An 18,898-nucleotide genomic window follows, 5' to 3' on the forward strand; every position below is an offset into this window, starting at 1 on the left:
TTTGAAAATGCACCTGGCTAAATTTTCGGCTTCGATTGCCAGCCTTTGACTTTTGGGGAGGGAACTGGGAACATGGAACTGGAAACTAGGAACTGGGATTTCGGATGGAGGACTCTGGCGGTTGCATTGTGATTTCCTCGCCGCACATGCCGCCGTATGAATACACATTCGCTCGAATGTGCACCGGACCAATTCGCAGCCTGGAATCCTTGGCACAGGACATTAGCGACAGCGGCAAATGAACGTTGGTCGCCGGTCGCGTGCCCAGAGCACTTCGACACCCGACAGAATTGTGAATTGTGATTGTTTTGCTTTTCTCTGTTTGTTTCGCAGTTTTGAACCCTCTGCGAATTGCCAGTCCTCCGTCTCACTCGCTCTGTGGGTTTCTGTGTCCTGCGGCGCGTTTTTATTGTGTGTATTTATTTTTAAGCATGCCGCACAACTGTAGGAATACGAGCTCGACCATAATTATGCCAGGTTTTCCCGGGGTTAGTCACTTGCCATATTCCGGGGAGTTTTGTTGGCGGCAAAGTGGGATTTGCGAGCAAATTCCTTAAGCCCGGTGGATGGACTTTCCTTGAACACACACATGCTGCAATTGGCTTATTGGGATTTCAATTTAAGATGCTGCTAAATAAAGTTAGTCACTTACGTACTGGTGAGGCACCCCGTCATCACTCGCCAGAAATGCAATTATAAATATTCACACCCCTAAAAAACGAAGCTGCATTGGCAAATTGCATACGCTTATGGCAGCTAAAAATTATAATTGTTATTATTCAAATGTGAGCATGACGCACAGCTGAAGGACTATTATTAAATTTCTTATTTCGGGGGAGAACTGTAATTGGTGGATGAGTCCCTCAAAAAATCGTCCTACCAAAAGGCATAGATTTTGGTAATCGGCTTTTGGCAAGCACAAAATGATTGGATCTTATGGCAACTTGTTTTCCATTCTCTGTAGATTAGCTTACCAAAATACAACAATCCCTGAACTCAGTGGGGTATTTACTATTAAACCACACATGCTGAGCCTGGCTTATTGGCGGCTGAATCACCCGGAGATACGGCAAATTTGGAGCTTTCAATTTGAATACCCAATGGAGTAAGGCAAATTGGTAGCAGATTTCTCGACTTCCCCTCTGCCAGAAACAAATGAAATGCAATTAAAAACCTTAGCGCCCGGGAAACCAAATCACATTCCCATTCGAGCAGCAGAAATTGCATGAAATTATGAAAGCGAAAAATTTAATTACAGCTCAGTGGCAGTGGCAGTGGAAAGGATTGACAGGACTGAACCCCGAAAAGGCTGCCTCATCGCCACAATGGGCAACATGTGCTACAAGTGGAGTGGATCCTTGAGGAGCTGCCCAAGCAAAAGTGCACGCGGCTTGCAGGCTCGAAAGCTGAAAGGCTAAAAAGCCTTTTGAGACACACACAGCCAGATGAAAACGAGAATGGAAATGCAAGTGCATTATGCCGCATAAACGATGCATTTTCGAACATTAATTATTGCCAAGCAGCCGCCACAGGGAGCAAGGATCCCGCCCAGGACACGCAGACAGATCCGAGGTGGGGCCGAGCCCTTGAAATTACCATAAAAAGATGCACTTAAGGGTTAGCAATGTTCCGAACAACAAACAGAATGCGTACTCCCTATGAGACGACATAGAGACCATATCCCAGTGGTCGGGGCACTTCTCCACGGGCTGTCGTGGGTGTTTGTCGAGTGCAAATTTGTGCCAAGAACGCCTTGGAGCGCAGAAATCAGAGCAGTCAGAGCGGATTTCTGAAGGATACACGCAGAGAAATGTATTACCCATTGATGGAAACTTCTAGAGATTCAAGAGACGAGTTCCCCCTTAAAAGCAAGTGCAGAGATCATATTCAATGGAAATATCAAAAGTGCACTCTGATCTGATGGATGATGATAACCGCAGAGAAGCCTCTAACCAACGCGCACTAATCCGTTTCAATGGGCTTGTCTCAGATTAATCAATTTTCGTCCTTTTTGATGGCTTGATTTCCCGTTTCCTTTTTCGCTCACTTTAGTGAATCGCAAATAAGGCGGCATTTGTGACTGACAGGAATAAGTTGGCAAGGCATCACCGAAGCTCCGGAGGGGAGGACTTTCGCCACCCGGCACGGGGATGGATTTTGAATCAGTGTATCTGCGATGCCTTTCAGGACCTTCGGATGACAGCCATCGCGGCCGAAGGACGACAGGACCTTCAGGACAATGCTCGCGTGGCTGACGCACTTCTGAGACTTTTGTTGCCTTCTCCGCCGATTCACTCGATCCGAAGTTTGGGCCAGGATTTGGCCTCGGATGCGTGCGCTATTTTAATTCTAAGCTGCATGGTAAACATCGATTCCCCTGGCAAAAGGCCACCCTGCTGCGACAGGATCGCCTTGGGAATACTCTCTGCACTTTCAACCATGCACTGCGAGAAAATCAATATGAGTAGCGCATTGCATTATTGTAGTATCTATATTGTCACCTTCTGGGGAAGTCTGCTATACAATTGAATGTAAAGCTGAAATATAAATATAAATTTTAGTTTAACGGTGCAATTTGGGTGTATTTTCTTTTAGTGCTCACATTGTCAGCCCGTTTTGGGGTGGCAATCGTTGCCATGCACGTGCCTACCGTAATACAAGAACAACAACAATGGCGGCGTGTTCAACATAATATGCCATATTTTCCAAGAGCGAGAGTCCTGCGAATCCAGCGAATCCTGCGACGAAAGCCCTCGACGGGAATCGAAAGTGCATTCCTTTCATGGCAACCACTGTCGGCTCAGTCAGCTCAGTCGGCTTCGCATTTCGATTACATTAATGCAAAGCACTCACACGGACGAGTGTCCAGGATACTCGCACACAGACACAGCTACCGTTACAGCAACAAGGATACGAGGATACAAGCGATTGTGCGCCATGCTCCGCGGTGGTGAAGTTCGAAGTTCGAACCCAAGTTGTGTCTGCTAGTCTGTTAGTCTGTTACCTACCCCACCAAAAGCGAACTTGACGAGCTTAGTCGTCTGAGGCTGATAAATGCAGTGCCGCAAAGTACACCTCGCGAAATTTGTATATAACATGTATGAAAAATTCAAAAAAGAGATAGCAATCCAAACTATGCTCTAGGTTGATGTACTTTCCAGCCGGTATTACTTGTTACATTGTTTACTTTTATAACCATCTTGGCCAACAGCTGTTTTGCACCAAATGGCAACAAAGAAACAATTCACCTTTTGGAGCAAGGATATCCCCGATCTATTGATGAACCTCATGGTTACATGCTCAATTAACGACTCCATGGGTGTCAGCTGTTTTTGGCAAAAATAAGGACAATGTGCTGCTCAGATTTCCGCTGAATACACAAACATACATATTTGCCTATGAAGGTGCTGCGATTTTGGTGCGTGGCAATTTCGGGTCCCGAAACAACAGCTGTCGCACATTGATTTCTCCGAGTGCATTGTCCTGGCCGCAAAACGGGAGAATGTGTGTCTGTGTGTGTGTGCGCAGGACTTTCACTCCGTGTGTATGTGTGTGGAAAAAAGGGTGACTAATGTGTGTGTGATTGCTAACAAAAGATTCCGGCTTTTGCGGCTCTGCCGGCGTCGAAAAAGGACAACGACTTCGGCCGAAAAGGGGGTTGAAATGTATTTCCAGGACGCCGGCACAAACAATGATTTCGAGTTTCGGTTTCGCTTTCCTTTGGCCTGTGGTACACATAAATAGCCGCCACCGAGTCCACCGAACGTCATTCGCAGCACAAACGTCGAGCCGACTGGAGGTCTTCTGCATAGAGTCCCAGTCCGCGAGGATCAGCGTTATCAGTTTGTTGTTAAGTTTGCTTAGTTCCCGTTCTACGTTCCCCGTTCTACTCCGTTTTCGTTTTGCCACGTTGAAGTTTTAAGTTGAAAGTCCCATCGATGCCATGGCCCAGATACAGACACCGATACCGATTCCAGCCCCCGCGGAGCCCACTGAAAAGCTCAGCCACCCGCACAGCATTGGCATCCAGTTGCAGCACAAGGGGATGCCCCATGGCCTGGGCCTGCTGACCACCGTGGCCTCGCTGCCCCCCAAGTACCGCAGTCGATACCTGAACCTGAAAACCAGGTGCGAAATACCGCTGGATCTAACGCTGAAGCTGCCCTCACCACTGCCCAGCAGCGATGTGCCCATGGCGGCCACATTCGCGGAGGTCTACAGCGAAAATACGAGTGCTAGTTCCAGCGAGGTGCAGGTGGAGGTGTCCAAGGCGGAGGAGCTGCCGGTGAAACCCCCAACACCACCGCAGAGTCCAGCAGGGAAGCGTAAATTGAGCCGGGAGAGCTATGACGACGAACAGCTGGCTAAAATGGCCAAAAAGGAGGACGTTCCGGTGGAAACAGTAGAAGCCACACCAGCGAAACCCGTCAAAGTGGCAGAATCTGCGCCTAAAACCAACAAGGCCACCACTTCCTCGGGAAAGCCCTTCCGCAATAAAGCCACTCGCAAGCTGAAGTTCGATGAGGAGACCAGTTCCCCCGTCTCGGGCACCGTCATCCGACCGCTCGAGGACATCACCGATGGATCGATGCAGTACAGCAACGGCGACATTGACCCCAAGTACAACATAGTCGAGATCACAGAGGAGACCAAGGCGGAACTGGCCGCCATTAAGAACGTGATCGGGGACTATGTCTGCCGGCTGTGCAAGATCAAGTTCGAGGACGCCTTCGGCCTGGCCCGGCACAGGTGCGCCTGCATCGTTCTGCTGGAGTACCGATGTCCCGAGTGCGGCAAGCAGTTCAATTGTCCTGCTAACTTGGCCTCCCATCGCCGGTGGCACAAGCCGAGGAAGGAGGCATCCAAAAAGGAGAATCGCAACACCACCAACCAGCCGGAGAAGCAGCAGCACGTGGAGAAAAAGTCGGAGGAGGAATTGGCCTTTGATTGCCAGGAGTGCGGCAAGAAGTTTAAGAGGGCCGCCTACCTGAGGAAGCACCAGCTGACCCATCAGAAGAAGGAAAAGCCGGTGGACAAGCAGCTGGAAATGAAGCCCACCACCACAACTATCACGGGCAGTTTTCACTTCAACCAAGCGGTGTCCACCTCCTCCTCCGCCAGCAGTTCGCACTCCGATGAGGGCGTCTACGTGGTGGGGTCCAATGCCAGGGAGAACTACGACTATGACAACGACTACCTCTCGGACTCCAGCTCCTCCGCCTCATCTGCGGGATACGGACGGCTCCAGATTGTGGAACATGGACTCACGGAGGAGGAAAGCATTGCTGCCGCGGCTCTGACCAACTTGAGGAACTGCGCCTCCGTCATCCAGCACACCACCATGGCCCACTGAAGTCGAGTGAGATTTATTTTTAATGTTATGTTTAGTTTCTAGTTGAACACCAAACCCGATGCAGCTAAAACAGACCAAAGAATTAGTTATATTCCACGGAAATTTCGTTTTCCACTTCGTATACTTAGTTAGCTATACAGTTTAGTTCTTAACCGATTCAGTTTCGTTCGCAAAATGAGTTCAATTCTAGTCAGACTCTAGTTTGTATCCGTACTTCGGCCCACATTCCACAGGCAATTTAGTTGTAACTTAATTTCTAGTCAGTGAATCCAAAGAATCTTGGCACTAGTCAGCTTCAATACGATCTCGAAAAGGGTGTCTCTTGTGTACCAGGAAGGCATTTCTACCAGTCTCTAGGTTTAGCTAGTTTAGGAACTTTTGGGAGTGCAATGAACCTACAACGAAAGCCAAAGCAACCAACCAAAGATTTATAACTAATACTATTCTATCTACTCCTCGTTCAATTCTTTTGCTCCGACATCATCCAGAATCATTCATCACCCCTATCATCCTTCATCCTTCCCACTACTAATCATCACATACCTTTTACACTTTCATACTAATTTCCTCATGACTCACTCTCATCCTGTATCATCCTTGCCTTTCTTGCAAATCATTTTCCAGTTAATATTCTAACCAAAATTCAACCCTTTAACAAGTTTTTCAATCTGGAAACTTCTCGTCATTCTAGTCACAAGTTCTTGCATTCCTTCTAGTCACTTAGGGTAAATCATCTCTATAAGTCAGCTTCAGTTCGATCTTACTAAGTTTGTACAAACATATATCGTTCTTCAATTTCGGATACAGCTTTAGTCATATTCTGGTTATATACCGAAACCAAAATTCAGGCAAAATTGTGCAGTAATAGTGTTTAAGTTCGAATCAAACCAAAAAGCAAACCAATCCTAGTTTATAGCAAATCCAAGCCCAGTGTTGGTGAACCAAAGTCGAGTGTGAGCTCTAGTCATTTTAGCCACCTAAGATACCAGCGGAATCAGCTTGTTCTCAGTTTAGTTTAGTTAGTTTAGTTAGGCATAGAAACGGACATTGGACCAGCGTCTCACTACCAGTCAAAGTATTGAACAGTACAACCTAGCTATAAGGGCCCCAGGCTTCAGAACCGGCGGTTGTGTACTTAAAGCAATAGAATAAGTAATCCCCGATATCGGGACAATATCACAGCGCTATTGTTCCTTAGCATCAGTATGTGTAAATTGGTTGTAACCGCAGAGTACAACGAAAAGGGAAACTTTCGCTCAATCTAGGCATTAACTAACTCTAAGCTATATCATATGTAACCATATCGGTTGAGATTTTGTGATACTACAGTCTAAGCTTCAAGTTTACAAGAGAATCGTTGTGCTCGATTGTGCATTAACAATAAGCTAAGAGGAAACAGATCTTTGAACCAAGTATTTTTATACGTAATATACACCATATATTTTTATACAAGAACCAACTCTTGAGGACCCTTTTTAATTATATGAAGTCTAAGATGTAATCGACATATATTTATCTGAAACCAATATATTTTTATACAAAACCAAATCTTGGAAAACCCATAAAAATTGTAAATTATAAAAGCTCTTGAATAAAAACGCAAAACTGAAAATGGAAACTTCTTGTTGGGTTCTCTTTGGGTTGTCAGGGAAAACAAACCCCCTATGATTGCTTTATAATTGTGGCGAGGTGCTCATATATCATCTATGCGGGGGTTGCATGTCTGGTAAACAATAATGATGAGTGCTCCTTGGGTGATTCCTCATAATCATGCCCAAATAGCGCCGAACTGCAGTAATGAAATGCCATTAAGGGCCATTGACATGGTCCATCGATCTGGGACCGACTAAAACAAATACCAAAACACACTAACTGCCAAGGCGGAAAAGCGGAAGTGGACCATCGAATCGGACAGATGCATTTGGGCACTGGGCTAAGGACGAGGAAACTTGATGACGATGGGGTGAAATCCCAGGGTGTTTTCAACTCAGTCTCTGGTCCATAGTGAAACTCTAAACGGGCCAAACTAATGATGCCCTCAACGGAAACGCGTAAAAAATGTTTAATCAAATACAAATGCATGACAGCACGGAAAAAAGCCGAACAGGATATGCCAGGATATGCTAGGATAGTACGGGATGCGAGGGTGCAGCGGAATACAACTAAAGGATGCGGGGGTGGCAGTTGCGTGCGCGGTGTGAATCAATTTAAAGCGTCAAAAGATGTGGATGTCCTTCCCCTCGCACAGCGAAAATTGTGTAAAATCATGCCGCAAAACTACCCTGTCGATGTTTTCAAGGGGGTGATGCAGCAGCCGTAAGTCACCAACATCTGTGTCGAAGGCCCGAGGCAAACAAAAAACATAAAATACTAATAAAATGATCTCGAAACCGATACGTTTTGCAGTTTGCACCTTGGCACGGGGCATTCCAGTACTGTGGTACCCGCATTAGGTGGCTCGATGTCCAACAAGTTTCCATTTCTGCGGGTCAGAGGCAGCTGCTCGAAGGATCTTACTACCTTTCAGATCCTCTGGGCTCTTATCCTGCTGCTCTGCTAATTTGCACCTTGAGAGGCTTGGAGGTTTTGAAATCCGTTTGAGACTACCTTATGCAGGTCCTTTGTTCGCCCAAGTGGCCATGTGTTCTAATGGCACTCCGCCAAGGAGTTGACAGATTGATGAGCGCGATTGGCAGATTTGAAGTGCCGACCACTCGAGTAATCCATTTGATTACCATCATCATCGGCAGACCACTTAGAATTGCCCGCCCGAGGGGTTTTTCAATATGCAAATTGTTATTATGTATGTTGCTGTTAAAGTTGGAGATCCTGCAGATGATATGAAAGGATATTTTCATACTAACATGCTGGGTAATTATTTGCGATCTTTGAATTCCATTTGATCCTAAAAAAAATAATTTACAATGCTGCGAAAATCCTTTGAAGCTATGCTATTTAAAGTTGCCCCACGCATTTTCCATTTAAATAACTTATCTGTAATATTGTCTCCATTTACTTAAATACAAACAATACGTGGAAAGGCTCTTAGATGTTTAAAACTAATGAAGCTGCTTATAAGGCCCGAAAGCTTCAAAAGCTCCAACTGATTGCGAAAGCGCGTGCAACACTGCGAAGTCGCAGGTCCTGGCAGCCATCGAAATGCAACCTGGCGTTAAGTTGGCAGCTTCGACTGTCCAAGGAAATAACGGTTATCGGGAAATTTGCTCCGGCGGAGAGACGCCTACACAGAGGAGGACTTGGAGTGCCGAGTTGGAGTCTCAGCCGGAATCGCACACCTGACATTCATGTTGTGGCCATTCTGGCAGTCAGACGTGTGGATCGCAAGTCCGGAAAGCCAAGAGCCGTAGCCCCAGTGCAAAGTGGAGGAAAGGTCTCAAGCAGATTCGCTGTCCGTGAACGGTTTACGGTTGCGGTTTACGGGTCGCGTCTCAGATTTTCATCCGGTAAATAGTGACTCAAAATAGTGGCTTGCGAGTCGAGATGAGGTGTTAGTTTCTACGAAAATTGGAAAAGCACAGAGAAAACTGTTCGTTCAAAGTCGCAGCATGTGCTATGGCCCCAGGGGGTGGTGACTGGGTGGGTGGTTCTGGATGGGGATGTCCTGTGAAAGAGAGCAGCTCGACTTATTGATTGAGCTTTCCACGCTCGCTCTCTGTGCCAAAATACGGGTACTTTTGCGTGCGGAGCGCGGAAAAGCTTTTGTCCGTTTTCCCGCTGCCACTGCTGCTTGCCTTGGGTGAATTTTTCAGCAATTTTCATTTTCAGTTTTTCTCCCGACTGTTTTAGGGCGGTTCCGCAAGTAGCAGCGAATCCTGCGATTTAAGCACACTCAACTCGAACGCGTATGAAAATTCCGTTTACCCCAAGGAAATTAAAACACAAGCTCAGCCAAAATTAAACGAATTAAGCAAACATTTGCCGCAAAGAACTCGAAAATAATGTGGAAAATGTGGAAAGTCGAAAGGCACGCAGGATAATGTATGAAAATATTATGACAAAAAGTGTTGTTATTGTTTGAGTGTGTGGCCTGCTTTTAAACGCGTGCGTGTGCTTGTGTGTCTGCGTGGCTCCTTTGTGTTTGTAAAATTCAATAAAATGCAAAGGATTGCAATTGCCAAAATGGCAAATTACAACAAAACGCGCACATACACATGGAAATTTGTCAGAACAGAAATTTGGGCAGTGTGTGCGCGTAGTTTTGATTTTCTCTGCGGGCTCTGTGGCTTACTCTCCGTCTGTATTGGTTTGTGTATGTGTGCGTGTGGCTCTCAGAGTGCTGTGTGTGTGTGTATGTGTGGTTGTATCTGTGTGAATGTCCTTCGCTGCTTACGTACGCAGACTGAGTGACTCGATTGAGGCGGCTGCCTGAATGGCTGGCAGGTCCTGTGCTCCTTTTTCCTTTGTGAAATGAATGCGTATTCAATGAGCAATGAAATCCGTGACACATTCGCGCCTTCGCTCTCTATCTCTCTCTTCCCCGTTTTCCCCATTTTCCCCATTTTCCGCAGCACTCTCCGTGCATTTTCCATTTAATTTATTTTTTATTGCTCCGGCCCGCCTTTGTTCTTCGCCCAATATCCGTTTTAAATAAAAGCGACATTAACACCATAACCTTCTGACATTTATCTGTCTCTCGGTCTTAAATGCTCACCCAGACATGGTCGCAAATGCCGCAGAGCAGAGAGAAGCTTGCCACATGTGCGTCCTTTTGTCCCTTTACGCTGCCTTGAACATTCCTTTGGCCCATTCGCTTGCGAATTCCCGCATACCCACTGCGTTAATTTCAGCCCGAAAGTTAACCCACTAATTGGCTGGCAATGTGCTAGAAAACACTACACTATTCTCTCGAGTGAGCCGCAATAATATTAATAAATTCCTCAACCATAACTATGCCAACTGCAGTTCGATCTAAACCAAACTAAACTAAGCTCAACTAATCCAAAACTAAACCAAGCCAGAGACCAAACAAAATAGAGAAAAACTTGTTGAAGTACTTGATTGATGTGTGTGCCCAATTGGCTGCCGAATCGAGCGAGCTAAACCGAGAAGGAGTCTCCGCTGCCTGGAAAAAAGGTGAGTCAACCGACTGTCTGTTCATATTAGGATTGGGGAAAGCGGCGGGGAAAACTAGCTGGCATTTTGTGCTCTGAATCCAGGAGTGCAACAAAATGGTTGGTTGCTTAACCGTCAAGAAGAAACTCCTCACGGATTTCTTATAATTTTGGTTTTTTTCTTAGCTATTTCCCAAGTATACTTTATGATACACTCAAGACTGATTTCAATCTGTTAAATTACATTGACGACCTGTTTATTTGCGTTTTTGAAGGCTTTTAATTACTTATTCAAGGTGTAAGGCAGCTTCTCTAAATAAAACCACATATAGAAATAAATATAGACCCAATTTCAGCAGCCCCCTGCAAGCCAAACACAAGAATTAATTACTCACTTTCCAGGACCATCACTCCGAGCCGAAAATCAACCCGAATTTGGGTCTCCGTTCGGTTTTCAATCAGCAATCAGCGAGAATAAAAAGTTGTGAAAAGTTCCCAGCCCCTTCCCCGTTCGAAATGTCCATTTGCGGATTAGGCATCCTTGCCAGCAACTGTATCCTTTATAAACAGCCGCTGGTCCTGCGAAAAGGGTTTTCCGAAGCATGTAGCATAATTTGAAGTGCACACACTTCCGACGGCTGAAAATATTGTTTGGCGTTTCACAAAAAAGTCTATTAATAAAAATAAGCAAAAATCACTGGGCGTCCGAAATTGAGCCGCAGTAAGAAAAGCCAGCGAGCAATTTTCTTAGCCAGCCAGCAAACTTCAGCGAATCAACTTGGCCACGAACATTTTTTTTGCCTGCCCCAGTGCGTTTACTTAAGCAATCAACTCGACCTCAAACACACACTCACTTCGTCCTGTTTATACATATATTTTTTCGTTATATTATAACAACTAAAGGAGGCCGCAAAGTTTGTGTGCACACAGAGAAAAGCTGGGGCCAAATCGGGGAAACCCTTTGCCATCGAAACGAATTTGGAGCAGAAATCGCAGTGCATTTGGGGGTATCTCCCTGACATCTTCGCATGTGTGTGTCTGCTTGTGTTTGTTTGTGTGCGGCAGACAAATAAAACATTTGCGCGCAGGCAAAGTTTGTTTAGTTTTTCAATTCGTTCTTTCGGTTTCGAAATGGAATCAGCATCGGAAACTGAATCTGGATCCAGCGAAACATTTACACGCGTGCATAACAAAGAACGTGCAAATTCTCACGTCAACACACACATAAAGCAAATCGCAAACACACACAGGCACGGCCAACGCACACTCACACATGCACGCACGGGCAATGTCAACATGTGTAGCACACTTTTTGGGGCCTGGCATTATTTGCACCTTTCGCCTCTGTTGTTATCCGCCGCTCTTCGCTATCCTTTGGCATCCTTTTCGCCTGCCTTTCGCACTCTCCTTTTCGGGGCTTCCCCAGAAACATCAAAGCTTCATTCTACACAGCGAAAAATGATATTAATGCCCGACTTACCACGAAAAAAATGTTTTACAGTATTATTTAATTTAAATGTTTATAATTTTCCACAAGTGGCAAAGTATTTCATATTTTCTCTCGGTGCACGACTCCCTTTTGTTGTTATTTAGTGCCTTCGTTGTGGACTTTTATGCCCTTGCCTTATTTGGCTGTGTGTTCTTTGGGTCCTGTGATTTGTATCTGGCTATCTGCGAGATACTCGCCATCTTCTGCAGTTATCCGCTTGTGGAGCCCCTTTTGGAAACCCTTTTGCGGTTCCTTTATGATGGGCACATAAAATATTTGTCATACATTCTTCACGAAAATCGGCAGGGCAAATGGGCCTGTGCCCTCCATTAATGTTTGCCTGCAATCCTTTTCGGTCGCCGCTGTGGGCCACGCCCCAGCGTGCATAATCCTCGGATCTGGCCCGAGAACTCCCTTCTGCCATCTGTCGCAGCCCAGTTCTATGTATCTTTGTATCCAGCATCGATGTCTCGATGTCGCGTTTAACGAACTGTGTCATTTACACTTTTTGACAATAAGGACGAGTGGCGGGGCTGCGGGATGCAGGACGAGTTGGAGCAGCAGCGGGAGCGATTCCCAATCCCTGGGTCGCCGTGTCAAAGTAAAAATATTTGCCTTCCATTCGCTTGACTGCATGCACGTCCCAGCGTTCCGGAGCGTTCCATCCAAACGCTGCAGGCGGCTCCACGCCCTCGGATATCCAGGTCCTGGCTCCGCGGATCGGGTCTCCTTTTCTCCGCTATTGACTTTTGGTCGGGGCGCTTTGACGACGATTACGCAAAGCCAATAATGAAATGACTTTGGGGTTTTGATTGGCAAAACATTGCGGGCTATAAATGCGCACACACAACGCCCTCCAGTGTGTGTTTGTGGGTGTGCGAGCCTGTGTGTGTTTGCGCTAAAATTCACGCTCTATTAATGCCGCTTTGAGCGGCCCCAAAACAGCGGCCCCACCAACAGGGCTCTCCATTGTGACCGTGCTGCGTCAACATTTGCTCGGCCCAGGCCTTTGATTTGCCACTTTAATTAGCCACCAATCAAAGGACCCAGTGTCCTGATCAGCGAGGTCAACAGCAATCAAAGAGCGCTATGGATTCCGTATATATTTATAAATCTATTTATTACACATACCTTAAGTTAACTTAATTTATTTTTGTTTTCAATGATTCTCCTGCATTTCTTGTGCGTTTTGACCATAAATAAATACTGCATGTTTGCTTACAGAATCCCTCCAAATTGTCTCTTTATTTATGTGTTTTGAACGATGTGCGCCTCACAGATTCTTTAACTCTACTTTTGTTACCTTACCGCCCTCCAAAAAGCTGGCGAGATTTGTTTTTGGCCATAAACAAGCCTTCCTTGCTGAGTTTCTGCGAATGAGCGCTTAATAAATATATCTCAATCGTCTGAGCGCGGCAAACGGCGCCTTCGACCTGCCACGCCTCCTGCCCCCTCCTATTATATAGATAGATAGATATATATATATATATGCATGGCATGCCTGCTCATTGCTGGCAAGCGATCCGATGCCCTGAATGTTTACATAACGCCGTGGCACAAAAGCTGTAAGCCAAAACCAAAAGTCGAACGCCTGAATGGTCGCCATCTGTCTGCATGTGTATGTGTGTGTGTGTCTGTCTTGGCCTTACGTGTGTGTGTGTGTGTTGCCATTTTTAGTTACCTATATGCGAGCATGATTTGATATCGCATGAATTTTATGCGGAAGGGCATATAAATATAAATATAAATCGCAATTGGCTTGCGAACAAAGCTCAAGCGATTGGCGAGCTCAGCCTTTCGCGGGAAATTCTCAAACGTTGTATACCCTCTAGCTCAAAAGTGATAGGGTATGCCAACTTCTAGGCCATCTTGTCGCACTACGGAACATAATATAGCGAGTCATTTTGAGTATATAGCTCTGAAATGGGTGCACAAAAATAACTATCCGTTTATTGTGATGTCAGTGATGGGTATCTGGTATTCTGACTACGGCTGCTGCTCCCTCTGCAGTTGCCTGGATTTTATAAATAACATTTATTTGGCTCATTTGGCTGTTTATGGGCAAGAACATCTCCGAGCTCCTGTTCGGCCCTCTTATCGTAATTACAATCTCATGTAAGCGACTCGCGCGATGCTGTTGCACAACTCGGAGGTCATAAAGCTGGGCTACTTTTGGCCAGATATGGATATGGATGTATGGATATAGCCGTGTGTATAGTGGCCATAGGTGGCGGCAGGACCGCACAATGCAGCAGGCAACTAAATTAGACGGCATTTGAATGCGGCTCGTCCTCTACTTGGCCCAAAAGTAACTTTCGTGTTATTTTTTGTTCGGGCTTAGTTTGCTGGCGGTGGTCAAACGCTTGGGGAATAATAAATAAGTATGTGTGTGTTCGGGTGTGGGGCCTTTGCGCCAAAAAATAGAAAAAGCACAAGTATGCATGTTGTCCCAGCGTTTTCATAGTTCATTTGGGCAGCCTCCTTTCGCAGGGGTCAGTCAAGCGTGTTTTTGGGTTGCAGATTGTGTTTCGGGGTCCTTAGTGCTCTCGTCGATGAAGTGTGACGTTTATTAAACTCAATTTAAAAGAATGGCGGCTCATTTATTTTATTACTGGTCCCGTCAAGTGCGGCCGAGGGCTAAAGTTACCAGTGTCTCGAAAAGGCAAATGTTCGTCGAGTCGGCAGTGGATAGTGAGCGGATAGTGGCCCATTTTCCGGGAACGAAATTAGTAAGCCAAGCCGTGTGAATGTGTCGGTTTTTCTCGGTTTTTTCCCCGCCCACGTCCATTTCCACTTTCATTTCCATGTGTGCTTGTTCGAGGCAGAACAACCATTTGTTATTGATATTGACAGCTGCAAATAAATGAGCAATTTACCGGGGGCCATTTTCTTTGGCTGCCTGTGCTAAATTTAGCATTCTTCAAGCTGAAATCGTATGCCCACTTCGCTGGGCTGGCAAGGGTATTTTGTGTTTGCAATGAAGTTACCCATAAACAGTAAATATTTTCGTTCGGAATTGATAGCCATTGATTCCGAAACATCAACAAATTGGCTGCTATTAATAAGTGGCCAGTAGATTTCAGTGAAATAGGGAATTTTAAAAGCACACATATTGCATCTAAATAGGCTAATAATGTCGGAAAATTCGTAGACTTAAACAAACTGTTAGATATTAAGCTTTCCCATGTTTCCTTGGCTAATAAAATTATGAATATAGATGTATGTGTATAGCAGTATGTAAACTACCTCAAAGTTGCCTATCTAATGGCATTACAATAATTAAACTGAGGCGACCCAGTTCGATTTGCACCTAACTGCTGTCCGAGTCCTGCTGGTCTTGTTATCCTTGCGAATTACCAATTCCTCAGTGGGCAGTCAACACTTTTTGCGGTTGTCGCTGTTTTTCTCTGCCACCATCTCGAATTGTCAAAAGCTTTTTATACGCCGGGGTGGCGGGGGAGGTACCATACGTATTTTTTTGGGCTTGGACTTGAAAGGACAGAACACAACAGTTTTTCAGACTCAAGCTCGTTGCGCTGCAAAGTATGCAACACTTTTTGCACTTCGCCAGTCGCGCATTTTGATAGATGAGTCCTGGCGGCCATTATGCAACACATACTCACACACACACGCTGCCTCGTTTATCTGTCCTCGGTGTGTGTGTGTGTTTGTGAGTTGGTGCGGTTCTTTTGGCATAACTCACATTGCTCACTGTTTACTTATTTACCCAAAAATGTACAAAATTCTAGTAAAAAATGGTGCAATAACAACAGGCGAGCAAGCAAAACAAGCAACAATCCGAGATCCTCAATCCTGGCAGCAACAACAACAACAACTGTGTCACTGACAGCAACCAGCGTGTGTAACAATTTCTCAAACAGTGCCACACATAAGTCTGTCTACCAGAGAACTGCAAGGGTGGCATTTTTTACCACTCGACTCACACCCAACAATTTTGTGTGCGGGTGCTACCCGCCACGCACATTGCGGGTACTTACAAACACACAGTATACATCTGCACATGTAGACAAGACACCCCGTTGTGCCCGCACCCGAATCAATACGGTGCCCTGCGTCGCGGGTGCCGATCATACTCGGCACCCATAACGGAGGGTAGAGAAGACAAACAGTCAGAAAAAGACAAATGCCTAAAAAGGGATGAGTGACAAAAACACTTGTGGGTTTACCGTTAAACACATGGGTGTTTCCAAAAATACTCGGGTGTTTCGAAAAATACTCGGGTAATAGTCTCTATCAGTCTATCTACTCTTGTAGATAGTCGAGTCACAGACAAGATGCGTAACTCCATACGTTTATACACTATTCTTTCGGCGTGGCTCTAGACTTTGTCGAATACTTTGTAAAATATGCCCTTCATCTTCATTATATATTATTATAATTATGTACATATATTATATTATATTTTATTATATTATATATTAGTAATATATATATATGTAATTTAATTCTTATATATATATATATATATATATATATATATATTATATTATATATTATTATATATTATATATATTATTAACGTTTGTATTATTTAAATGTAAATTATAGTAAAAATAATAGTAATAGTAATAATGCTAATAGCCGAATCTATGTACATAATGTCACGAAATTCATTTCAAAAATGAATTTATGTAAGAATATTTGTCATTAGAGTATTCAGCTAGCGACTTGTGAAAAATTAGTAAGGCAATGATTCGAAACGGGTGGCACCCGACATGAGCACGAAATTTTTCTTGGGTATTCCCTTTTACCCTTCATTTCTTATACCCGTCGCGCTTCCACCACAGGCGTTTTAGGCGTACAAAAAAATGACCTGCGGCCGATCGTTGACTGTGCGTCCACTCACCCATACGGCTCTTGCGCAGCAGGCCTCGGGTGGTTTTTTTACTCGTAACAAAAACACAACGTTGGTAAAACACCCGAATATTTCCTGTTGCCGCAAGTAGGGTGTCAAAAAAGACGGGGTGCCTAGAGACCGAGTGTTTATCGGGTGGACGTAGAGTGCCAGTGGCGGGCTGCAGTTCTCTGCTGTCTACCAGCTGCTATAATGTGTTTCCTGTTTGTGCTCAACGCTCACACACCACCGGATATGAGGCGTCCATCGGAAATGTGTTTCAATGGGTGTTCCTGGCCTCAGATCCCCCACTGCCCCGCTACCCCATCGAATTTTTTCCATATTTTGTTTTTTTCGGCAAGGTTGCATTCGCCTGCCACGAAGGAGCACTCGACTTGCTGGCTGTCCTCTTATCTTTGCGTCGACCAAGAAATATATGACCAGGCACCAGGGCATTAGAAAAAACGGGTACACGGCGAAAAATTGCGACTGAGTAGGGCTCTATGAGCGCCAATCCAGTTAGCCAAGTAACTTGAAGAAATTTCTCCACGTGTATAGCTTAGAAATGTGGGTGAAAAATATGAAATGAGCAGACGTGAGAGGTGAAGGAGGTGTCACAGAAAGCGGCGTCAACTATCCAGTGTTTATACTGCTTTGCTTTTTGCCCCTTTTAATTTTTGCAGCTAGCATATTGCCTGCATCCTGCTTCCTTCGCTGCACCCCCTGCATCCTGCGTCCTGAGTCCTGCATCCTGCGTCCTGGCGTTGTCATTGGCAGACCCCCTACGGCTGCCCCCCCACGTCTCCACTTTCCAGCAAAATTGAAAAATACGCGCGATAAAATGCTTGACATGCCACGTAATGCGTTGCAAATATATTGCCAAAGTTTTTTGCCATTCGCTGTTGTTTGTTGTTGTGACAGCCCAGCGGGCCACTGGCGAACTGAAAACTGAAACTGAAAACAGAGAGCCGAAAACGAAACGAGGGGCAGAAGTTTTTAACTCGGCCCGTTATTATTCATTATTGAACTGCCAGTTTGGCCTGACACACGCCAAACGCCATGAGAACGCGACCGACTGGTCAAAATGCGCAAAATGGCAAAAACGCCCAACTGGCCAACTGGGCAACTGGGCAGCTGGCTAACCTAAACCCAAACCCAACCAAACTCAACTGAACTGAACTGAAAAATGCGATTGCCACTGTCCTCCGCTGCATTGATTTTTTAGTTGGTTTAATTTTGAAAGCGCAAGGCTAAAACTAATTTCGAATTATTTGGCATTGAACGCTGACTGCTCATCGGCGGGGGGCGTGGCGGCGAAAACGGGGCGGGGGAGCCCATTAAGTGGTCACAAAACTTTGTCCGCTGACATCCAATTTTTGGCCTTAATGGCAGCCAACTAACAAAGCAGTTAATAATGCAGCGGACGGGAAGTGAAACGGCGCACAGATGTGGCTCACTAAGTGGGCTCTGATTGCACTATGAGTTTTCAAATACATGCACTAAATCAGGGAGTTGAATGTGAAAAAAGAAGTACTAGAATTAGATAGAGCATCAAATTTCTTTCCTTATTTTTTTATTTAAATTAATATTTCATTTAGCTGCAGAGTTCTTATGGCTTAGTGCCCGTTTCCAAGTGCCATTGGTTGATTTAGTGATCGTATCGCATCGCTTGCTGCGCCCCATATGCTGCGTTTCCAGCTGCAGCCTCTGGAAAAATGGCCATAAATATGCGACTGGCAGCGGAGAAAGTATCGCCTCTCTGCTTTCTTCTGCTCGAAGGCTTCAGTGTGTGGCTGCCTCCTTCGGCTTTCGCCTTTCTCCGTTCGCATTTCGCTTGCCTTTATCGCCTTTTGGCGCTGTGCTGCCTTTGACGTCACCTTAATTAATGGGTTAATGCGACGTCGACAGCGACGGCGTTTGGTAATTAAGCGACTTTGTCGCCGGCCCCTTTCTGCTCTCTGCCAAATGAATTATGTGTGCCTGCTCCCAATTCCCAGGACCAGGACCAGGACCACGACCACGACCAGTGCCAGGACTCTGGACTCTGGACTCGCTGGAACTAAACAGTGAAACCGTAATTTGGCATTGATTTAATATTTTATTTTAATTAAAATTTCGCACATTGCCAG

General features: G+C 45.4%; 2 protein-coding genes across 2 annotated transcripts in view; both read left to right on the plus strand.

Moving 5' to 3' along the window:
* The first annotated feature begins 3,711 nt into the window (after nt 1–3,711).
* On the plus strand, nt 3,712–6,928 carry LOC27206268 (transcription factor Sp5). Its single transcript, XM_016170587.3, has one exon. The coding sequence runs from the start codon at nt 3,944–3,946 to the stop codon at nt 5,351–5,353; it is 1,410 nt and encodes a 469-aa protein (XP_016029762.1). The 5' UTR covers nt 3,712–3,943; the 3' UTR covers nt 5,354–6,928.
* Nucleotides 6,929–8,635: 1,707 nt separating this feature from the next.
* The window catches only part of LOC6736277 (glucose transporter type 1), a 71,664-nt gene continuing 61,401 nt past the window's right edge, over nt 8,636–18,898 (plus strand). Inside the window, exons 1-2 of the mRNA XM_016170588.3 lie at nt 8,636–8,817; nt 10,277–10,447. The gene's annotated coding sequence lies outside the window, so the exon portion shown is untranslated. The remainder of the gene's footprint in view (nt 8,818–10,276; nt 10,448–18,898) is intronic.

Source organism: Drosophila simulans, chromosome 3L (assembly GCF_016746395.2).
Source record: "Drosophila simulans strain w501 chromosome 3L, Prin_Dsim_3.1, whole genome shotgun sequence".
NCBI classification, from domain to species: domain Eukaryota; kingdom Metazoa; phylum Arthropoda; class Insecta; order Diptera; family Drosophilidae; genus Drosophila; species Drosophila simulans.